Source organism: Cynoglossus semilaevis, chromosome 1, assembly GCF_000523025.1.
Source record: "Cynoglossus semilaevis isolate Cse_v1.0 chromosome 1, Cse_v1.0, whole genome shotgun sequence".
Lineage (NCBI taxonomy): Eukaryota > Metazoa > Chordata > Actinopteri > Pleuronectiformes > Cynoglossidae > Cynoglossus > Cynoglossus semilaevis.
The window spans coordinates 10,897,040-10,922,110 of NC_024307.1; the positions used below are offsets into that span (position 1 = coordinate 10,897,040).

Here is a 25,071-nt window from a genome sequence, read left to right on the forward strand (position 1 = left end):
CCATTACTCTGATCGGTTGATCACTCTGATCCTCTTATGTTATCGCCCTCTTCCTGCCAGTTCTAAATGACACTAACTTAAATGGAAGCTTGATTGTTGCAGGCTGTGGTCCAGCTGGATCTGGAGGCCGTGGACGTGACCACTTGCTGGTAGAGCTAGTTATTAAACACTCACGGTGTGTGTGCATGTGTGTGTGTGTGTGTGTGTGAGTGTGTTCTTATTGACCTTCTATAGAAATCAGGTCCAGCGTAAGGTCTGAGTTTATATCAGAGCTCACAGGAACAATGAGCACATATATAATGAAGAGAACATTATGTTAAGAACAAGAGATATTCATACTCCTCTTCACAACTACGTGAACATGTTAGATTTTCCATTTCACAGACCTGATCTAAACCAAAACCTAATCTACAGCATGAAGAAATTTAGTCACGAGAATTAGCTATAACGAGCTAGAAACAATTCTATCAAAAAAAGCCAGAAATTAGCCACATATATATATATATATATACTGTAGAAGTTCGTCTATACAATAAACAACATAAATAACAACACAATTGCAAGGAAATGGTTATAAACAAAAAATATAGATAGAAAAACTTGGTAGATCAGGTAAAACAGCTTAGTTTATCTAAAAGTTAGGGTCAAACGTTGGCTAAAGTATGTCAAATTTAAGTGACCAGAAATTTTATATAGGGTAGTGAAAAAATTTTGCTATCTCAAAGCTGTGACTAAAACTAGATGAAACTGCTATTCATTAGCAAGAATGGTAAAAGGTAACTAATAACTAAGTAACTTAAAGCTACCTTGAAGCTAACCCCAAACAAATCAACGCTAGAAACATTCCAAAAGAAATATATTTGACCAAAAACAATAAATCAACTGAAGGTTAGCAAACAACTGCTAAAAGTAGACCACATGTGGTTAAAGGTAAATTAAAAACAGCTAAGGTTAAAACACAACATTAAAAGAAATTATGAAATAAGAAATAATTGTAAAATCGAGTGAAAACATTGAAATATTTTTCAGAAAATAACTGACGTTAAAGTCACGTCCATCTGCTAATTAGGCAGCGTTATGTTATGTAATCAAGGGAATTGACATGTTGTGACAAAAGCACAGCTCCTGGTTCTACTCCACCTGTGGTTCTTGTCCTCCATCTGTAGTGTGTAGACCACGTCGTCAGCCAGCAGGGCCCTCGTGTGGCTTAAGTTCTCACCCCACTTCAGCTTCAGGCTTTGGGGTCCGGCCGCCGAGCACTCCAGAGGGGGTGGAGCCGGAGGGAGGGGTCGCGTCCTCGCCAGCAAGGGTGGACTGATGGGACTGGAGCCAATGGCATTCAGCGCCTGGATCTGCACACTGCAAACCACCAAGACAACAGTTGTTTGTTTGATATCAAATATTTCACCTCCACTTTTCCTTAACTGACGCCTGCTGCTAAAATGTTTTGGTGAATGTTTATGGAAAAGGCACAGCGTGACCTGACGTCCAATTTAGTCGGCTCAGTGACTACAAATGACTAAAATGACAGTAGAACACCTCGGAAACGTATGCACTGTGTTATTCTGACGGTGTTTGCACTGCTATTTTTTCTGGTAATGGGTTCTTTTTGTCACAAAGAGGCTGAACTGGTGCATTTGCAGTGACCCTGGAACCATTCTCACATTGTTTTTTCTACCATTAGAAATTACACAATCGTACACAATTACACAATCACACTTTCCAACTCAAGGATTTCATGATCAAATGTGTCTATCTTCTCCTAAAACAGAGTAAAATAGAATAGAATAGAACAGGACAGAGTAGAATAAGACATAGAATAGAACAGCCTTTATAGTCATAGAGAAGTGGAGAAGCAGATTAATAAGAAATTGACAAAGAAGCTCCAACAGTTGAACATAAAACTTTATAATAACACTAAAAGATATTGTGATAATGAAGAGTTAACCTTGAATGGCAGTTAACAACAATCAGCTGAAAGACAATGCTGAAAATGGCAGAAAGTTGGAAAACCTGGAAAAACAAATAAAATGTATAAGTAGAATTTACATGTAGCTAAAAACTTGACCAGATAAACATCCATAGCTTAGAGTTAGCTAGAGGCTAATCCAAAAGCCTTATTATAGTTGTTTAGCATAATTTGAATAAAAAAGGAAGTTTAGACTTAGCAGCTTCGACTTTAGGCTTTTACTAGAAAAAAGTTAATCTTCTGTGTTTTGGTGTTTTAAAATAAAGTCATTTCATAAAGGTTAAAGACACGTAGAGTTAATCAGCTAAGCTAATTAGCCGCTACAGAGTCGTGCTAATTCAGATTCTCCGCTGCGTTGTACCGTCTCCAGAGGAGACGGCATTTGTTCTGACCTTTAGGAAATCCTCTGCAACCTTTTCCCATAATTCATTTTGGCTGAGTAAAGGCAGAGCTCACGATCAGCGTGTATGTGTGTGTGTTTCTGGTCAAGGTATAATTGTGGGGACATTAAAAACACAGCTGCTGTGGGGACGATTTCTCGTTTTGACATTTTTGAGGTTCAAGATTAACATTGGACAAGATTAGAGTTAGGATGAGGATTAGGATTATTAACGTTTTGGGGTGCACAAAACACCAAACGAGTGTGTGCACATGCTGGTGTGTGTGTGTAACCTCATTATATCATGTTCTATTCTTCTCTGAGGTTCTGAACACAGGATCATCTCTGTGATTAAACTGCATACAAAAAATATCTGTCAGAATATTATTTATCCAGCACTTTTGAGGTCCGTTTTCAGCCTCTTCTGGAACTTTCCAGCTTTGACACTAATTTTCTCTTTCACTTGACATTCAATTTTGATAGTCTTTGTGTGACACTATTCCAATATATTTAATTAAATCCACATAATTTTTTGCCCTTAAAAAAGAAAAAAATACTATGTATTATGTTATTATGTTTTCATTATTTATAGTCTATTTGGACAGAAAGTGAAGGACAGAAAGTGTTTGGACCAAATCATAAATATTCAATATGATTCAGTTTTATAAGAGTGTTGAAGGACAGAAAGTGAAGAACAGAAAGTGTTTGGACCAAATCATAAAAAGTAAATTGAAAATAAATAAATAAATAAAAGGAAACACACAGATTGCACATGATGATAAAACGTCGCATTCTTTTCTACTTGAGAACGATATGACACGGAACGAATAAACGAAAAACATAATTTAACGTCGTGTAAATACCTCATTGAATTAACGGACACACACACACACACACACACACACACACAGGCACCTTTTAGCCATTATGTAAGAGGGCGAAGTGACACAGGGATAAAAACAAGCGGTGAATGAAAACAAAGGTGTGTGTGTGTGTGTGTGTGTGCGTGTCGTGTCACTTCATCTCACACAGCTGCTGCTTTCAGAGAACTACTACACACAGATAGTGAATTGTGTACAGAGACAAAGATTAGCCAATGATTAAGTAAACACTCTAGTTGTTTACTGCGGGCTGTGCTGAAAGCATCTTCTTTTAGATATAGAGTGAGTGAGTGAGTGAGTGTGTGTGTGTGTGTGTGTGCTGTATAAATCACACAAACGTCACACAAGCCAAAGATCCCAGCATATGGTCAGATTTTATCAGTGAGTTTGGCACAAAATTGTCCTTGAAATGTCTGACGTGGTCAAGCTAACCTGCTGTAGCACACGAGGGCTAATTCAGGTGTATGCGTTTATCCATCAAATGTGAATTGTTTACAACTAACGTAATAGTCAAAAACATACAATAGGTAATTGAAGGTAAAGCTAAATACAGCTTAAAAACAATTAGGCAAAAATTAGGCCAAAACATAGCTGAAAATCTGGCAAGATCGCTGCGTTCCAGCACAAAAGGTTTAGGCTAGACGTTCTTGAAGCTAACCGACAACCTCATGGCAGCAACAATCAGCAACTAGTAGCTTAAAGCTTAGCCACAACCAATGTGGCAAATATAACTTTAAGATAAGACAAGGTGGCTAAGCTAATTGGCTAAAAAATGTTGCCAATAGAAAGATTCTTCAGTTTTAAAAACCCTTAGTATGTGAAAAATAGACAAGTCAGCCGACAAAGGCCAAACATTAGCTATGATATATATATATCTTACAGTTAGCCCACACCAAGGGCAAAAAAAAAAAAATATGGCTAACATGTAGATAAAGTGCGCCACACAAATGGATTACGTCTTCACAAAACAGACAGTTTTAAAAACCCTTAGTATGTGAAAAATAGACAAGTCAGCCGACAAAGGCCAAACATTAGCTATGATATATATATATCTTACAGTTAGCCCACACCAAGGGCAAAAAAAAAAAAATATGGCTAACATGTAGATAAAGTGCGCCACCCAAATGGATTACGTCTTCACAAAACAGCTAAAAATGAGCTGAAACTAAAGAAGGAGGATCATTGTTAGCACAAAAGGAAGAGAAAGGTTAACAGAAATGACTTCATCCTAAACCAGGGGACATTTTAAACCTGACAGAAAGTATTTACTCACTAACATTTTGTAATTTTAACACACTTTTCAAACGTTGTCCAATATCCTGAGTGGACTATGGATATGAGCTGAGACTTAGACTCTTCTCTCTTAGACTTTCCAGTACCTGTACTCTGTGTCTGGCTGCAGGCCTGTGATAAGGTGACTCGTCACTGACTCCAAATTGATGGTCTGGTCGTCCAGGGTGATGACGTAGGAGCTGATGTCCGCCCCATTGCTGTTTGGCTCCTCCCACTTCAGGAATAGGCAGGTAGAGGGGGAGTGACCCAACTCCGAGGATGATGGGACGTCAAGGAAGATGAGGGATGTGATCTGGTCAGGGGTGGTCGCAGGTGTCTGGAAACTCAGCTGCAGGCTGTAGGGACCGGCACCGGCCTGGTTCACCGCCTGGAATGGAGACGGGAAAGGAAGATAAGAGAGGTCAGAGGGAAAAACAAACATTTGGAGGAAACTAAACCATCTACATGCCTTCAGGTCAACGACAGGAAGAGTAATGGCTGCGTTATAATTCAAATTTATAGTCAAGGGTCAAGAGTTTTTGTCAAGGCTCTAAAAGCCAAGACGTCATCCTTTAAACTGTTCTGGGAAAACAAATATGTGTTTGGACTTTTGACGGGACAGGTGAAGAGGTCACACAGAGTTTAACACTGATCGATTCTTCTTGTTCTCTTGTCTGAACACACACACACACACACACACACACACACACACACACAGAAATATTGATTGAGACGTTACGGTGACCCTGTTCTGCCCCTTAAACTTCATAAAACAAAAAGACAGGAGACATGTTATTGGATTCATATCTGACTGAACATCGACAGAAAAACGAACGACAGAGGACCTCTGTGTGTGTGTGTGTGTGTGTGTGTGGGTGTGTGTGTGTTTAAAAGAATGAATTACAAAGAGGAAGGTGAAGACAGTGATACATTGCTGGGCTGTGATGGACTAACATCCTGTTAGTTCTGGACCAGACCTTGGCCATAGCTACTGGACCAAAGGTCATGAAACCATGTGAGGGTTTGAGCAAAAAAACATGACTGTAAATGAACTAGGAAATGTGAGCGTGAATGTGAAGATTGTTGTGAATTCTGAGTGAGTGTTATGGTGAACATGAGTGAAGCTTGGGTGTCAGTGTGAACGTAACTTGTACGATGAGTTTGACTGGGTGTGAAACATAAATGTTACGAACTGTAAGAGCGTGAATGTGATCGTGAATTCAAATTAAAACAAAACGCATAAAAGCGAGCGTTAAAGTGAATGTGATCGTGGTGTGAAACGTACATATCAACATAAATGTGGGTGTGAGTGTGAGCATGGACATGGATGTTCTGTTAGCGCCCTACCTGTAGTCTGCAGCAGTAAGCTGTCGCAGGCGTCAGGTCTGACAGTTCACACTGAGTGGCTGATCCACAGTAGATAATCTCCATGGGCTCTTCTTCTCTCGCCCACTCCAGACGATACTCAGAGATGTCTGTACCCGAACCCTCGGGACTCTGCAACAACACACACAGACACACACTTACCTCAGCTTCAGCTTTGAATTACAATTGTGGTAGAAATACTACGGAGTACGAACCGAGTACTGGTTTGTGTTTATTCCAAACGATCATGGGCTAAACTTGAAGTGTGTTTGTTACTTATCCATGAAAATGTTCATTGAATGTCTATACCAGACGTAGGCAAATTGTTTGACTTGCAGGCCAAAATTTGTCCTAAAATTTGACAGTGGGGCCGGGTGAGAAGCAGATGGATAGAGCGTTGGTGTGAACTAAGATAAATGTCATGTAAATGTCATGCATTAAGGGTAAATGCTAAAATGCTCTTATCATTTTCTATGCCATCTATTGGGGAAACGTGGGTAAAGTAAATGATAAATATGGATATAGATAAATTATATCATTTGGAAAAGTTTGGCGGGCCGGATTAGAAAGCTAAACGGGCCGCATCCGGCCCCCGGGCCTTAGTTTGCCCATGCCTGGTCTATACAGATGCTTCCATACATGTCCATCTGTGTGTGTCGTCCTACTTTTTTTTTTTTTTCTCACCTCCCAGTTAAGCGTTACGCATGTGTTGTTGGTCAGAGTGATGAGTGGCGCCCCACACTGGCCGGGAGGTCCAGCTGCTGTCGTCACCTCCGTGGGGTGAGAGTACGCTCCAAACTGCAGCAGATAAACAGGTCAGTATACACACACACACACACACACGCATATGTCTGAGAGTTTGTAAGAGTTATTTTGGTTTTCCCAGCATGCCTCTGAGTGTGCCGACTGAGTTTGTGCTAATTCTCCAGGGTGAGTGTCTGAGAGGATGATCAGACCAATCTGCTGTTAGCACCAGTCTATCAGACTCTCTCTAACACCAGGTCTGGTCAAAGCCACTGACTGCTGTGTGTTCAGGTGAAGGTGAATGTTATTGTCTCTATGATGACAGTGTGAAAAACTGTCAGCATTTTTATGCTCCACCATGCTTTAAAAAAAACTTAACTTTTAGCTACTGTGCTAAGCTAATAGATGGTTAACTTTTTTTCAAGTATGTATTCTAGTAAATAATTTTGGCATTTGGAGATTATGCTAACTCGATATGTGTGTAAATGTGTGTGTAGATCCATTTCTCACCCCAGCCTCGTTGCTGGCCCGCAGTCTAAAGCTGTACGTGGCACCAGGTAACAGGCTGCCCACCGTACACTGCAACTCCGTCCCTTGATACACCTCTGAAGGTGTGGCATCGCCCTCGCTCATCTCCAGACTGAACACACACTCCTCGCTTTCTCCTTCTGTGACAAGAGAGTCTGAGAAAACAGACCAAGACAAAATCAGAGGCTAAGGTCTAAACGAGCAGACATTTATCTCAAAATTCTGTCATTTAGAGAAGTAATAATATTCACAATCACAATTTGATAATTTTCTGACTTTTTAAGATTGATGTGATTTAGGGTCAGAAAACATTTGCAATGTTTGTTCCTTAATTTCTTTTAAAAAAAAAGTCAAACTTTTTTTTCAGAATTCATAGAAATTCCACAGAGCATTTTAAAACTTTTTTGACACAATTATATATATTCTTATACTTAAAAACTTTGAAACTGAACTATTGTTAAACAAATATATTCTTTAAAAATGAGCCACAATTTGGCCCTTGAACAAACTTTGGGCAAACTTTTAGGATTTGTTTTCTTATATACCTGCAAAACCATACATATAAAATAATCCACGTGTAAATAATATTAAAATAATAGTACTTTTTTAAATTGGTCAAATATAGCTCAAATATAGCTAGCTCAGATTAAAGATTACTCAACCATCTCTAGGCAAGTTTCATTAGATTCTGGGACAAAAAAACATTAGAGGAAAGTCCTCTAAAAGATCTGTCTCTGACCTTCATCCAGTAATTGCTGCAACGCTGGCTGATTTAAACTGATTAGAGCTGTTTAGGGTTCAGCCGTTCAGATGTATTAAACATTTTAAAAACAGCTTTCCCACTGAGTGATTATGCCTGCCAACAAATGAGTGCACTAATCAGCAACAATAACACAGCATCAGGAGAGTGTGGTCAGATATGAGGAGCATTATGGCACTTTACACTCCACATTAAAGTTCTATTATGGACTGGGATTGAGTTAAAAATAATGAAACGCCAGTGTTTTTTTTGGCCTGTTCCTCCGCATTCAAATCCATAACCTTCAGAAATAAAACTTATATCATTTGGATACGTGTTTTGTCTGCACTCACCCCATTCTAGTTGTACTTCCTTGTGCTTGGCTTTACCCACAATCCTGGGCGGCTGGCAGGGACCAGGTGGCACACTTAGTGTACGAACCGGAACACTTACAGTGCACTTAAGGAGAGGAGGAGAGAAAACAGGTGAAAATGTAGTTTATTATGCATGAGTGTGTGTGTGTGTGTGTGTGTGTATGCTCATGTATGTGTGTGTCTAATGCTTCAGGGATGATTCGTTACTAAACTAGGACTGTGTTAAGGGTAAAAAAGAAAACAAAACATTTTCACTTCCATCTTAAAATACTAATATAAAAGAAATATTGTAATATTTGATAAGCAGCATCGACTCTGCAGAAAAAGTATTTTTTAAATTTGATGTTAAGAAGACGTTGCCTTCATAAATAAATACAAATTGTTTGTATAACAAACTAAAAAAAAAAACTAATAAATCATTGGATAAGTGTTTTTGTCTGCACTCAGAAGTCATTTGACTAAATAATAAAAATATTCAAACATTTTCCCTGCAATAGCCTAAATTGACAAACCACCTAGCAAAAATATCTTTTATTTATTATTTAAAAAACCCCCAAAACATTTAGCCAGAAGATAAACATAATCACAGACACGATATATCAAAAAAGCTAGGCAAACCTGCTAAATATAACAAAAAACTAAACCGTTGTGTCAAAAATGCTAACGGTTGGTTAAAAAGGTAAATAAACTTGAGAAATAAAACAATAAATGCATAAAAAGTTAAACTTCAGCTCATATATCTTTGTAAAGGAAACATAAATACCTGAAAACTGAAGTAAAAAAAGTTAGCATAAAAAGCTAAAAACTGACAAAGAAAGCAGAATAGGTGAGCCAAAGAAGTTAGCTTAAATTTAGCCTAGCAGTAGCTTTGTTGGCTTTTTTCCTACAGTATATAACAAAATGCTAAGCTTCGCAAATATCTGGCATAACTGGGGCAAAAAACTGTACTTAAATTGAATACATGAGCCAAATACAGCCTTTTAGCATTTTAGCATTAAACTTCAAGTGAAACTTTAAGAACCGAGCCAAGCTCTGCCTGTTTTATACTATTTCTATTCTTAGACGTTTGTTAAAATGTACGTGTTTCCTTTTTAGAGCTGTATATTTTTTTAGAGTGTACTCTACCTGGCTGTGCCCCCCTGTGGTGATGCTGCACACACGTAGGCGGTAGAAAGTTCCAGGCAACAGACTGTCACACTTGCATTCTGTGGCAGGACCACTGTAGGCCACCTCCCACTGGCTCCCTGATAAACAACAGTAAATACATTGTTAACAAGCACTTACACACACACACACACTCCACCCCTGGTGTTCAGCATACATTATGTCCAAGCCTATACTTACAAACATGTATATTTACAGCTAGCCTTATTTATTTCCCAGAAGCCCAGTTCTGTTGACCTGATTAACGCCTGCTGAGAACAATGTGTTGTTCTGTCCTGCAGACAAATTACATCAGCAGGTGAAAGTGGCTCTTGTTTATGTTAATGAACCGGGTTGCCGCAACACCACGGTGTTGATATCGCAGTTATGTAATGCCGTGGATCATGTGCGCATTGAGTCTTTGACCACACCTGAGTTTTCATGGTTAACCCAGAAAAGGTTCAAACAAGGCTCAGTTACACAGATAAGAAAAAAAAAGTTTTGGATTTTAACAGGTCGTGGTATAATCTATTATAATTATCAAAATTTTGCTAAATGACTTTCTACTGCATTTCCAATAACAACTCCCCAAAATAAAACACTGATAAAATGAGTCACGCTCATTTCACAACATTCTGGCGGCGGTGAGTAGGTAAAGGAAAAATGGCCACAGGAGTAGGAGGAGACAACTCATGGATAATGGAGAAGACAATCATTACGGCTGAACACGATAAAAAGCCTGGAGCTTGTTTTCGTCCGCCTACCAGTCAATTTACAGGAGATAAGGTCACAGCGTCATGTTCCATTTCTGTCACTGAATATTTGTGGCAGAGAAAATGAATCTGGCAGCGTTCAGTAAAACTGACCTTTGACTGTTTAAAATGTCACCACTTCAGGTTACTGTGCTATACAGATGGTTTTTTTCTAAAAAAAAAAAAGTTAATTTTCCCATTTTCTGGAGTATCTTTTAGATATAAATATTTAAATATTTTCAGCTAACACTTGGCTAATCATGGTATTTCTCCACTGTGGGATTAAAAAAAGTCAATCTTAATCTCATCCAATCTATACTAATCTAATCTAATCTGAACTATACCAATCTATACTAATCTGATCTAAACTAATTTAATCTAAACTATACTAATCTAATCTAATCTTATCTAATATATAGTACATTAGTCTAATCTGTAGTAATCTAGTCTAATCTAATCTAAACCGGTCTAATATATAGTAATCTAGTCTAATCTAAAGTAATCTAGTCTAATCTAATCTAAACCAAAATGTTTGTTGGCAAGTTGTTAACTTTTGTTCAGTGTCCTTTGAGCTCTTTCATCCTGTCTAGCTACTTTGTGGATTATTAAATCATTTTACCCTGTATTTATGGACCACGTGTGTATTTATCAGTCAGACTTACGTACTCATTTTATCCAACACCAAATGTTGTGTATAAATGTATGAACAAAAAAAGATTTAATTTACTGTCTGCATTTATATGCATCAACTCAAACAACTCTGTCTGGTAAACTGAAGCCGACAGAGTATGTGAGGTAAATAGAATCATTAGGAGAGTGAACATAATGGGGAAAACACACATGGTACAATACAGAGGTTTGTCCTCTGACAAGCATATAAAATAACAGACTGTAGGGAATGGATGGGGGGAAACAAAACCCGTTTCACCTTCAGTGCAGCCCTCTGAGGTCTCCAGCAGGTACGTCAGAGCGTCTGAGCCTCCATTGTCCTGTGGAGGATCTGTCGGAGAAATGAACGCTTGAATTTTTTCCATCAGTTTTGGAACAAAAGCAAATCAATAGGGGCTGGAAATTAATTTGATACAAATGAATCAAGGTAAAGTGATAAGACAGAAAACTGACAACACAAAATACTACTGTTTATTTTTAGAGGAGTAAATCCAAATGTAATCGGTGGAAACCTTTTCAATGACATGTCATGACAGGTCATTATCTAAGTCAAAAGGTACTCAGACAGACCCTTTAAATTCTCAAGGTCTCTTCAACAGCTTTGACAAGCTTTTTTAATTACACAAAATTTCTCAAATTAAAATAAACTTTAAAATGATTGATTTTTATTCCTTCTTGCTTATTGCACCAGCATCTTACACTTTTCTGCCACTCCTGACTTCCTCCTTCCTGACATGTTACATACACAGCACACATACATATGCTTTGTTTAAGCCCACAAAACTTACTTTTGCATTTATATTTAAATTTGTACAGCTGTATTAATGACTGTACAAACATTCATTAGTTACAGAATTCCGACCTGTTTATCCGTATTATGGTCCTTACCCCATCTGACGGTGAATCCGTTGGGCGTGGCTGCGGTGACACAGGGAGTAGACGGTGGTCCGGGTTTGTCAGGGTTGGTGGTGCAGACCAGCACTTCACTGGGACTGCTTTTCCCCTCCATGTTTGACGCTATGAGCTGTAGTAGGAGGGAAAATGGTAGAAAGAAATGGACAAAACAATACAGAAGGAGTTATAGCACAGGTCGAAAAAAACAAAAACATCTTCCTGAAAAACAGGAGCCAGTATTTTCCTCAACTTCCATTTATTCTATCAGTTACAGAAACATGTGCAAACATCCACACGAAAACAGAGGGGGCGACATCGACAGAGTGATCAAGGTGTGAGCTGCAGTTTGAGGTGACTGTACTCAAACACACAGGCTTAAAAACACACACCTGCAAACACTAACAATGACTGCGCCGGGGGGAACATTGTGTTCCTCTGGGGCCTCGCCCCACAAGCTGCTATCACAGCTTTTAGAGGGAGATTCTCCGCTCTGTAAATGGCTGATAATTTGCCCAGCATTTCAATTGGAGCCAATTCACAGCTGGTAAAATACTGTATTCTTATCCAGTCAGGTGGATGTTAGTCCCTCAGACAAAAGCACCCTGTTTAAGGCTGGTATCCTTAGCAACAACGTCAAAAAAAAAAAAATCTGGTGAAGAGGAAAATTAAGAAGTGAAGGCACAAAGCTAGAAGAAGCCGTTGCTGATTGTGCAGACAACAGCAACTGATTCTACGAGAACTCCACAAACTCTAAGAAGAATCTTTTTACATCTTTCTAAAGATCCATCTGTCAGTCCATTATCTACCACTTAGTCCTTTGAAGGGATGTAAGGGGGGGTGGGGTGGAGTGGAGTGGGGCTGGAGTCAATCTCAGCCATCATCAGGCTAACCCTAATCCCCAAATGAGAATGTTTTTCAGCTGTAGTACCCAGAGGAGCACCACACACACCTGGGGGGAACATGAAAACTCCCTACAGGAAGTGTTCCAACAAGATGTTCTAACAACTTTCGGCCAACTTATTTTTTTAAGATATTTTATTTAAAAATATATTTTAAAATATCATAAACATAAAAAATATCATATCAGTTACATTTTGATAATTTTCTGGTATTCTGTAACAAGGTTTTCTAACAATCGGTGCTTTGACAATATAATTAATATGTAATAGAAATAAATGAAAAAAAACCCCATAATATTTTGCCTTTCGTATGGTTTAGTTTTCTAACTTCACCTTTTATATGTGTCTGCACTTTCATGTAGAAAAAAAGCTCTGAAGTTGTGCAATAATCTGAGCTGAACCTGGGTTTAAAATGGAAGCTTAAAGTATTCAAGTCAAAATAAAAAGACATCTGTATTGTACCACAACTCACCCTGAATTTATACTGTGTACTCCTCTTCAGGCCTTGTACAGTACAAGTCAAGTTTTCTCCAGTGTACTTTGGATGAAAGTCTGTTCCCTGTGGTGGAGACAAACAATATGATTTGAAAAGTACAGCCTGTGGATGTAACCAATGATGATGGCTCTGGTTGTAAAAGAGAAAAAATAAATTCCATTGCATTCTCAAACATATACTGTATGTATGAATATGTTGTTGTCGTGATGTACGTACGCTGTTGTCCTCCTGGATCTCAAGTGTGTATTTGAGCTGCTCCTCACTGGGACTGCCCTCCGGTCGCCCCCACTCCAAGGTCACCCAAGAGACTCCTGCCCTGACCAGCCGTGGTGCCAGAGGCAGAGGGGGCAGCGTTCCCATCGTATAAAACACCACCTCTGTGCTGAAGCCACTGCACAGAAGAAACACATTTTTTAAAAGTCAGTTCCTATTGTCATTTTAGGTACAAACAACTTTAGAGTTTCATAGAGCTAAGTTAGCACAAAGCAGCTTAAATTGCCAAAACATAACAAAAAATGTCCCCAGCCATGGCTAGGTTTATAAAATATAGTTTCAAAATGCCAGAGTGTAACAGAATTTTACCTTATACATAGGCAGATTAACCAAATATAGTTGTATTTTGACTTAGATAATTTAGAAGACCGCTACATATGTAGCTAGGTTTAACAATTAGCTTGATATCACTAAACACAAGTTCACCTAACAAAGGCAGGTAGCCACAACATCGCAAAAATAAAAGCTAAAAGCTAAAAAATCCTTATCAAAAAATATTATAAACTGACATTCACATTGTTACGCAAAACAAGACAACACCAAAGAAAACTTACACATTAACTTATTCCAGACACAGCTTGGAGTTTGCTGATATGTTACAAAGTAGTTAAATAAGTAATTAAATTAAAAATAGCTTCAAAATAAATACATGTTTTATTCACTAAAACATAACACAAACCTGTGTTTTATGTATGAGTAGAAATGTGATTGACCATTATCTGTATATGTATACACATATATACTGTCGGTGTTGGTGCATTCAGAAGCATAAATCTTCCAACCTTGTGCCAATGTCGTTGTGTGCAGCCACTCTGAACGTGTAGCCACAGGCTGGAAACAGTCGCGTCAGCTTACAGTGTCTCTGGCTCCCAAAGTAACATTCTCTGAAAACACTGTTCTTCTTTCCCTGCAAAGTGGATGAGGGAGTTAGAGAAGCTGTGAGGGTTTGGACATGATTTACTATAACTAAGTATTTGTAATGAGTGATTAACAAAGTCAGGTGTGTTTCAAGCTAAATGTTGTTTTTCAGATATCCTCGACGGTATGACAGCCAGAGTGATGCTCACCTCATCCCACTCCAGAAGGTAGTTTGTGATTTTGGATCCATTGTCCCCTGGAGGCTGTGGATGACAGGACCAGAAAAAACACAAGAGAAAAGAAGAGATTAGCTTTGGATAAAAGACAAAATAACCCGCTGTGGTTTTGTGCTAGCTTCATATCCTGTGTCTGGGTGACTTAGGTCTGCCTTCATCAGTGACAGTATGACTGTGGAGATAGGAATACTCCAGGTAACAAAAAAGGTAAAAAAGTGTCTTGATTATGTAGTGAATGAGTCAGAGGGGAAGACAAATGACATGACACAACAAAAATGATGCTAACTATTCATCAAACGGTTCCTTTTTTCCCTTCGGATGCTACATTTTAGACAAATGAAGACTATCTGAACGTCGGCCAGGGCAGTTTACAAGTATAACACTGAAAAGACATCTGTTGGTTCAAATATAGTCAAGTAAACAGAACATTATTATCAACAACAGGCTACCCCAGAAATGACAATGTTTACAAAATGTAGCCACATGTAGCTGAAGCAAAAATAAAAGCTAGACACAGTATAGCATAGTTGGCAATGCATAGTTGGAAATTCCCAAAACATTAAGCCAGATGTACAGTAGTTACAGTCACAATATGTAAACTATAGCTATGTAGTGCCTCAACAAAACTAAAAGCTAGTTTAGGTAGCTTAGTTAGCATAGATTAGCTCAAATTTGCCAAATCATAAAAGTTAGCTCAAGTGTAGCTTGGCTCACAAAAATATAGTTATGTACAGTACTAACGAAAAACAAAACCTAAGGTTAGTTCAGATATAGCTAAGTTAGCAAAGAATGGCTTAAAATGATCAAAACAACCCAAAAGAAAAAGTCAAATAGTTGTCAGAAGCTAACAACCCGTACCTTCCACTGTAGAGTCAGGGTGCTCTTGGTGCGATGGGAAAGTTTTGGGGTTAATGGAACGTCAGGAACGCTGCAGTGTGTGGTGAATGATCCAGCCTCTGAACATGACCCTCGAACTGAGTTGTACGTCGCTAAGACCCTGCAAAAAAACCCCAACATGAATACTTTTTTTTTCCAACGATTTTGTAGCGTAAAAGTGATAAATGATGAGTTTCTTGAAAAATCCTTACCGTACGTGGTAGTCTGTGGCGGGCCTTAAGTCTTTCAGGTGGTACTCTAACTCTTCACCGCTGATCACAAACACAAACGATCACAGAAAAATGAACAAACCTTTATTTAAACTAGGTGTCAGTATACAGTTCTCTCAGAGAGGGAAAGTTGAACAAAACTATAGCAAATAGTTAAACTTGGCCTCAAGTGGCTATTACTGAGGTACCACAGTTGGCCTCTAGGCCAGATTTTGAACAAGCTAATACACACTGCCTGAATATATTGTGGTATAATACTTTGCTTTGTTCCAAGTTACCTACCTGTATATGACGCGGTATTTTCCGTCCCGTCCCTTATCTGAGAGCGAAACCTCGTAGGAGCAGGAAACGGGCATCCCGTTACTGTGCCTGTTAACCAGCCCTACAGGGGGAGCCCAGGAGAGCCTTGCAGCCCGCGCTTGCACATTGGATACCTACAGAACACATATTTTAAAAAAGTGAATATTTAAGGTAAGTAAGAATCTTATTTGTGGTAATAAAAAAAGGTTTAGAAAAAGTGTCAGTGTCTGTCTCTCCGATGGCAGTAGAACACTGGAGGATAAAACACACACAAAGCTACAGAAATGTCTCTTCACAGTTGTGTGTTTGTGTGCTCAGCTGCACGTATGCACATGTTTGTGGGAATCTGGCCTGAAACACATGGCTGCTGAGCCAATCTACAAGTGATTTAGCGCCGTCTGCTGCAGTTATGCCATTTCAGGCTCCTCATGCAGCAGAGAGACGGCGAGTGTGCCTGCAGGGCGGCGCAAACCACAAACCGACCCAGACAGTCTTTGAGGAAGAACAGCAGACAGAAAGAGAAAGAGAGACAGAGTTTAAAAAACAGGGCGAGATGTTCCTTCATCACCTCATCCAGGATTATGAGAGTTTGATGATTATGATCGGAGCCGCCGTGCTGTTAGTCACAGTGTCCACATGTCTACAACCATCTTTGTCTTTGAAGGATTTTTAGACTCATTGAGTCATTAATGAGAATGCACATATTTCCCCAAATAAACGGAACAAATACAATAACAAACACTGTCACCTTGTCCACTTTAAATCAACCACTAGGGGCAGTATAGTGATGTAGTCATCAGCAATAATGCTGCTTTATGCATGTATATGCAAAATATATTCCAAAAGGGTTCCAGTTGGGGTTAAGTATTTAGGCCAGAGAAAAAAAATACTTGTTTTCAGATCCCTCCTATCATGTTTATTTTTGTCCTTTTCCCCCTTTTTGTAGAACTAGAAAGTCTGACCATAAAGTTTAAGAGTAATTTACCATCTCCTTTTTTTGTTTGGATGATTGTTAAATATGAATTGGACAACTGGGAAAAAGACTGTGCTACAAGGAGACACTTGTCCTGAGTCTCGACAGGTGTCTCCTGACCGACACTAGACAAATGTCATTTTCACATAGTAATAGGGAACACACGTATATTTTTAGACCTGGGATTTCAGTGGAGGTCAAGGTTCAGCTCATGCTGATAAATATTTAAACGCCAAAGTACAAGTTTTCAATACAACCTTGTGGTTTTGTCGTTGTGTTGTCAGAGGTGTACAGCCCTGTACTGCTGCTGCTGCTCAGTGCTGTAGTCTGCAGTGATGAACAACATTATCTCAGCTGTTCCTTATTTTGTGATTTTGTAAAAAGGTGTTTTCATTCATCCATCTTGGACCTAATCCCAGCAGTCCCTGGGCCATTACACCCGTACACCAGTACACCCATACACCAGTACACCAGTACACCTGTACACCAGTACACCAGTACACCCATACACCAGTACACCAGTACACCTGTACACCAGTACACCCGAACACCAGTACACCCGTACCCCAGTACACCAGTACACCCGAACACCAGTACACCCGTACACCCGTACACCCGTACACCAGTAGACCCGTACACCAGGACACCAGTACACCCGTACCCCAGTACACCAGTACACCCGTACACCGAACAGTAGGAACTCATACTGTACAATCAAGGTCTTGGTAATCATTTTGATTGTTCAACTGGAGGGCGACAGCAGTAACCACTCAGCCAGTAAGAATCCAGTTTTGCAAGATAAGATTTTGCTAAAAACAGCAACACGGAGAAGTCAGAGGGCATAAAAATGTATAAAAGTGTGTGCTTACCAATGCTGACCTGAATTTCCTCCTCCTCTATATTTAACTTTTCACTTTCAAGTAAAAGGATACATTAAAAGGATGGACACATTCAAAAAAAACTTTTTCAGTCGACAGAATTTGGTTGAAACAGTAAGAGACGCAGAAGGAAAGACGACGAAACGGGACAAAATGAAAGGAAGCAGAAAAGACAGAGGCACCAGAAGAGAAAATGAGAGAGTGGAGGAGTAAAAGATGAAAGACTCACTAAGAGCTTTGTCATTTTCTCTTTTAGACCCTGACATGAAGATTTGTGTCAACAGACTTCTGAGTAAAGGCCACTGAAAGTGAAAAGGCATTCGTTGTTGTACAACATCAATGATCTGCTTTCATTCAAATTTAGCCCACATTCTCCTGACCTTACTCTGTGGACCTGAAATGTATTTATTGTTTATTACACCAGTAATAAACAGTGAAAACATCAACATTCTATTCAAATTCGAAGCAACTTCTATTTATTTCTAAAACAGTGATGTTTTAGCTCAAGCTAATGTGGACATTTTATGTTTTTCTCCTCTTGTTCTACATTTTCCAGTTTCCATAGGAACCAGTTATAATTTGGATAAAAAATGTTTTAGAAATGTTTTGGTCTGTTTTTGTTTATATCTCTGGGCTAACTTAGTTTATCCTGTGGGTAAATTCTGTCATTCATTTTTAAGTCATTTTGCTAAAAACAGCAACACGGAGAAGTCAGAGGGCATAAAAATGTACAAAAGTGTGTGCTTGCCAATGCTGACCTGAATTTCCTCCTCCTCTATATTTAACTTTTCACTTTCAAGTAAAAGGATACATTTAAAGGATGGACACATTCAAAAAAACTTTTTCGGTCGACAGAATTTGGTTGAAAGAGAACAGTAAGAGACGCAGAAGGAAAGACGACGAAACGGGACAAAATGAAAGGAAGCAGAAAAGACAGAGGCACCAGAAGAGAAAATGAGAGAGTGGAGGAGTAAAAGATGAAAGACTCACTAAGAGCTTTGTCATTTTCTCTTTTAGACCCTGACATGAAGATTTGTGTCAACAGACTTCTGAGTAAAGGCCACTGAAAGTGAAAAGGCATTCGTTGTTGTACAACATCAATGATCTGCTTTCATTCAAATTTAGCCCACATTCTCCTGACCTTACTCTGTGGACCTGAAATGTATTTATTGTTTATTACACCAGTAATAAACAGTGAAAACATCAACATTCTATTCAAATTCGAAGCAACTTCTATTTATTTCTAAAACAGTGATGTTTTAGCTCAAGCTAATGTGGACATTTTATGTTTTTCTCCTCTTGTTCTACATTTTCCAGTTTCCATAGGAACCAGTTATAATTTGGATAAAAAATGTTTTAGAAATGTTTTGGTCTGTTTTTGTTTATATCTCTGGGCTAACTTAGTTTATCCTGTGGGTAAATTCTGTCATTCATTTTTAAGTCAGGTTTTTCTATAATTATTATGCTGTACATATTATATAATCATGTACATCATTTTTGGTTTACAAAATAGGTTTTAATTTGAGCCAATTCCACGCAAGGTTTTACTATTTCAAGTCAGCTTTAAGGCAACATTTGGGTTCTATGTTTTGATTGGAAATTTGTACACCTGTGTGCTAACTTGTTTTAATTGTTTTAACTGGTTTTTGCTTTTTCTATGCAACTTTTTCCAACCTAAACACTTGTGTGGCTAATTTTGTTTGAGTTTTTTTTTTAAATTTATTTAATCTTCAGTCTAACTTCTTGCTAATTATGGCTTCTCTTCTGAGATAATTATTACATTTTAATCAATGTAAAAATAATTAAAATAAATGTCAGATTCTTACATTTAAATTTAAAACAGGTACTTGTATATAAATTGTATACACCACATTTAGCATAAAGTTTCACTTGGTACATAGTATCGACTCCACTTCAATAAAGATGTTCTTCTGTCCAATGTACCAATAATAACATTTATATGAATTAATGATTTGCGGGTTTAAAACATAATGAAGATCCGTTTTGAATTTAAATGTTCATTTAAAGGAAACAGCTCTACTCATTAGCCAACGGTGCAGCATATTTTAATCTAAGTGTTGATTATAATCAGCGTATGTAATTGCTGCTGTGTTTGTCACGTTGTTTGCAGCAAAGGAGAGAAGTCACATGTTATCTCCTGTAAAGGTAACTGTTATATCCCTGTAATGGTCAATCCTACAGGGATCAGAGCCGGGTCATACTGTCAACACTGTTGAATTAAGACACTTCTGATACGATTTTTGTCCCTGCGACACCTGCTACCACGTCTGCCTGACAAACAACAACACCAAGAGGAAGTTTAATCATAAACCTGTCTGAAAATCACAGCCCCGGGGCCAACTGTAGCACTGGAACCATTTGATAAAACCCACAGAGGTAGGGTAGCAAGGTGACTTCAGCTAGCCTTTTTTTTTAAGCGGTGCAACAAATGCTGACAAACTCATCCACTGCCCCGAAAGCTTCATATAACACATGCCTCATAAACTGTTTTTTTAAAACCTATAATAAACTTACTGAATTTTTACAAGACGTCATTTAAGGTATCCCAAATACCCAAACTACTCCTTTTTTGTACATTTAATAGTCCCTGGGGCATTTTTTCTGGAATCTCTTTTAACCTGACAGTCATCAGAAGCTTCAGACTCGAGGAACTCCTCTGATAAACCAGGTCTGCAGCTCATTCAATCACATCAACCTTATGGTTGTGAGGGTCGCTGTTAAGGTCTTTATAATGTTTTTTTTTTCCCCCACCAAGCTCATAGAAACATGAAAGATGGACAAATACTGCCCTCTTGTGGCCATAGTGAGCAGCTCTTATTTCACGTGAGGCAGTGAAGCCTTCAAACAGACCAGCACTGCCCCCAAACACATGTAGCTGCAGCAGCGGGGCTAAAAGACATGATAACTCCTGTCAGCTTTGGCTTTATTAATGTGCGTGTTTGTGTGTGTGTGTTGGGAGGAAATGCCAACCTGCGGTTTGTCGATTGTAGACAGCATGTCTTGAACACGTTTCCCCTCTGAATCGTGATCTGAAGAGACAGAAACAAAGGAGAAAAAAAAAACCCAGAGTAAATATGAAGTCAAGGACAGACAGGGAGAGAGTGGCTTTCAAAAAAGCTGTTAAAGCTTTTAATCATTTAAAATACACGTCCCATTATTGTCCAGGTTCTCTGCCTACACATGCCAACTGCTAGCTGATGCCTTCGCTGATGCCTGTTTTCATACTGGGGCCATTTATAATGAGCTCATAGAGAAAGCAGAAAAATCTGTCTGATCATTTGAATTTAAATGTCGTACAGAACCCAATAATTACCATAAGCACAAGGATCCTGGAGTGACTTTTTTGGAAAAACACACACACACACACACACACATATATATATATATATATATATATATACACACACACACACACCGTTATCTGTGAATTAATACAAGGGAAAAAGAAATGGAAACATAAAAAGCTTTTGATGATCAGTCTGGTGGAAACATGATAATAATGATGTCATTGTGAGACAAATGAGTAAGTCCAGCATATTTGGCAGTATTTGTAAGCACTAATACATCAGTAAAAAAAAAAATATATATATAACAGCAGAAGCATCACATATGTAAAAAGAAGTGTCATCTGCATACAGTGTAATCAGTGCTGCTTCTTCAACTCTACAAATGATGTTCACGACTGAGGGAGATCGATATCAGAGACACAAATGCACAGCGTCTGCTCTCGTCCAATCATACGACATGGCCAGAAATGATTGAGGAGACCCATGGGATTGTTGCGAAACGGTGTGTGTATGTTATGACTTTCCAACTTGTCTGTTCCTGGAAGTTGAGATTTTCCAACCGGAGTAGAGAGATCTGCTTTCTTCATCTGAGTCTCACCACTGTAAATCACACAGGATGTGTGTGTGTGTGTGTGTGACTCTGTGTGTGTGTGTGTGTGTGTGTATCTTGCGTCTAAAACTAAGTTTGATGAGTTCAAAAACCGATAGAACAAAAATAATCACAAATGATCACCAGAATGACACACAAAAAAGATTGGCTGCAGACACGGCAGGTAAAAAAAAAAGAAAACACAAGATACAAAACCAAACTTGCAGAGGTGGAAAAAGTGGAGTGACAAAACACCGACACAGTGTGAGAGGAAGTTCTCTTCTCCAACTGAAGCCAAAATGTTCAGAAATGTAAAATGAATAAAAATGAATTCCATCCTTCAGTGGACACCGTGCAGAACAACAGACTGATGCAAATCTCCACCATCAACTCAGAATCAACACGTGTGATGGACATATTTAGGTAACTGTCGATAGAGTCTGTGTATGTGTGTGTGTGGGTGTGTTTCTTGCTAAGTCCCTTTGACAGATTCTGTACAGGAGCGGGCCTTACTGTGCCTGAGGACATACTTATGAGTCATGGCAACAGTGATGTCATGGAAGCACAGCCTGGACTTGACCCCTAGGTGTGTGTTCGGAAAAAGAGCAATGCAAATGAGATGAGACTGTGTGTCGATGGGTGATAAAGGGAGGATGAATAGGAGTGTGAGTGTGTGTGAGTGTGTGTGTTGAGTTGAGCCTCGGCGTCTCTTCTTTTTGTCAACATTTTTGTCGTCTTCACTCACATCCATTTGCACCAAACGCTGGCTTTTATTCCTTCACTTTAGGATAACAGCTCTCATTAGTTCCAGATGTTAGCAGCTGTCTCTGTCTCTGTGTCTCTCTGTCTCTGTGTCTGAATTCACTCCACACATCTCATCACAGCTGAGTGAGGCAGAGGAATATGGCCTGTTTACTCCTGCCGTAGTCCTGTAGCTACTTGTCAGGTGGAACACAGGAAAAGCTGAGGAGGAATTCCGTGACAGCTTCATTTCAGCTGTCACCATCGGCAAACAGCAGATTTGGAAAATCAAACAACAGCCAAGGATGATGAGCAGCATGATGGAAAATGAACTGGTTCAAACAGAAATGAGACAATCCTGTTTTTATAACCTGGCCAGAGCAGGGCGCAACCTTAGAGGAGCGCTGCGTGTCTGCTTTATGACTAGGAATACCTGGCGTTTCTGGGGTCATTTTTGGACAAATCTCTAGTTGTTTTCATCCATATTTGGAAAGAAATCCCTTTGACTTTGTTTTGTGTTTTCTGAGCCCTGCAGAGACCACAGTAAAAAGTGAAATAACTTCAAGAGCAATTCTGAAGAGCAACAAGTGCTGCTGCTAAAACCTTCAACTAAATCCAGTGGTTGCATTACTCTAATAGTTACGGTGCCAGTCCAATGAAGAGCAGTCCGACCAGCAGGCTTTGTTTGAGAAAAAGGTCAATATTTCTGCAGATTGTGTATAAAGTCTGCAAAACAGCGAGCTGTGAACCTTCAGCTTCGACCGTCTGTGGTTGAAGTGTCCAGCTGTTTTAGAGTTTAACAGAGAAAAGCTGGTGATGCTGACGGAAAACAGAAACTGAACCTGTGCCCAGTGAGACTTCATGAACACACACTGTGAGAGACACACACACACACACACTCTTCTGTCAACATTGTCCCTCACCTCCTCTCTCTTCTTCTGTTTATTTGCTACCCACACACCCTTACTTCCTCTCCTCGTCTGACCTCACATCCTGTCTGTCTGACCGCCTGTGTTTGATTACCGGGCACGGCCAGACGGAGAGAGGGAGGGAGCACAAACAGACAGCGGGGAAAAGAGGAGAAGGAGAAACAGAGGGGACAGTAGGAGGGAGAAGCAGCAGGCTGAAGGGTTTGAAGAGACAGACGCTGAAGATAAACTGCAGAGGGACGGAGAGGACAGACGAGGAGGATGGACAAGGGATTAGTGAGAGGAACTGAGCGTAAGGCAGGAATTTAGATGATAAGAGGAGGAGAGAAGGAGGGATGAAGGAGAAGTAGGAGAGGCTTATGATGATAAAAAAAAAACAGGAAATATTAGATGACATCATCAGCGGCCGCAGAAAGAAAAAAAAAACCCACAGCACTCGTCTTCAAAGGACATGCAGTTAAAACATACGCCGTCTTCCTCTCTTTCAGCGACTACACCAGTTCATTTCATTGACTTCAGCTCACTACAAGTCCACTCTGGAAATTTTGACATTTGGGCAAAGCTGTGCAGACTTAGCTCCTAGAAAAACAACTGACCTCAGTGCTTGGGAAAATGACACTCAGAGGCACAAATGAGAAACAAATTAAGGAGACGATGTAAATTGAAAGCAGACACGTCCAACATAAGGCCCCTGGGGATACATGGGGCACATGGACGTCTTTTATGTGGACCAAAATACAGTATCTGTTTTAAAGGTTATTTTCCTAAAGCACAGAGAGGGCTGAGAATAAAACTTAGCAATGATACATTTTTTACTTTTTCCCCCCTTATTTAGCCTACCTGAAATGGTGTCCCCTTATTTAGCCTAAATGGTGTCATTTGTTTAAAGGAAGAAATTTGAATTTTTTTACCCAAGTTTACTATAACATTAAGCTATCCTCTAGCCACACTGCAGCAACTTAAGCTAAAACTCTTGCTAATGTTAAGCTAATTTGGCTAATTTTTTACCCAAGTTTACTATAACATTTAGTTATCCTCTAGCCACACTGCAGCAACTTCAGCTAGGTTTTACCTACCTCAATACTAAATCTCATTGTCTTGCTAATGTTAAGCTAATTTGGCTAACTTATCTTACCTTAGTATTCTAGAAGCATTTTGGAGTTAGCTCTAATTTCTACCCATCGTTTAGCTATCTATTTGGGCTAACTTTAGTCATCATTCGCCCTGGTTAAGCTAACTATTGGTGGTGCAGTTTTAGTTGTGTTAAAACTACACTGAATTCAATGTATTAATAGAATCATTCTATTAATGGTCTTTTTAAATTATATAACATCTAACTTTTCCTGTTTTGACGAGCTAATAACTAGTTTGGTTGTTTTATAACTTTTTGCTAACTTGGCTAGCTTCAAGGCCTACCTGGCTAGGTGATATGATATATTTTGGATATTTGTTAGATTTTAATCAAAACTTTTTTTTAATTCTGTTGGGAGTTTAGTCACCTTAGGCAATTTCCTATCCACATTTTTTATTGAGAGAGCAATCTACCAAGTACAGTCACACAGTGAATGGCCCACAGGGAAAAAAAGACAACATGACCTGCTATTCTAAACCATGACCACCTGAAATGTTATTTCTCAGCCCACATGAACATAAAACTCTCCACAGAAGATGACAGGGTTTTTTTTTTTCTTAAAATATTACACAAGCCTGCACTCTTGGAAATTAATGGCGTCACTTTGCAAAGAATAGAAAAAAATATAAAAGTTCAACAGTAAA

General features: G+C 39.0%; 1 protein-coding gene across 1 annotated transcript in view; it reads right to left on the reverse strand.

The window, feature by feature from the left end:
- Positions 1-25,071, reverse strand: part of fndc3ba (fibronectin type III domain containing 3Ba) — a 105,920-nt gene that overhangs the window by 7,130 nt on the left and 73,719 nt on the right. Inside the window, exons 8-24 of the mRNA XM_008310320.3 lie at positions 20,720-20,778; positions 15,860-16,011; positions 15,560-15,619; positions 15,330-15,468; positions 14,445-14,498; positions 14,160-14,284; positions 13,321-13,495; positions 13,081-13,167; positions 11,704-11,839; positions 11,075-11,146; positions 9,377-9,495; positions 8,231-8,336; positions 7,121-7,293; positions 6,551-6,664; positions 5,849-5,998; positions 4,609-4,889; positions 1,141-1,359 (exon numbers count right to left, since the gene is read on the reverse strand). Coding sequence (XP_008308542.1) covers positions 1,141-1,359; positions 4,609-4,889; positions 5,849-5,998; positions 6,551-6,664; positions 7,121-7,293; positions 8,231-8,336; positions 9,377-9,495; positions 11,075-11,146; positions 11,704-11,839; positions 13,081-13,167; positions 13,321-13,495; positions 14,160-14,284; positions 14,445-14,498; positions 15,330-15,468; positions 15,560-15,619; positions 15,860-16,011; positions 20,720-20,778 — 2,221 coding nt within the window. The remainder of the gene's footprint in view (positions 1-1,140; positions 1,360-4,608; positions 4,890-5,848; positions 5,999-6,550; positions 6,665-7,120; positions 7,294-8,230; positions 8,337-9,376; positions 9,496-11,074; positions 11,147-11,703; positions 11,840-13,080; positions 13,168-13,320; positions 13,496-14,159; positions 14,285-14,444; positions 14,499-15,329; positions 15,469-15,559; positions 15,620-15,859; positions 16,012-20,719; positions 20,779-25,071) is intronic.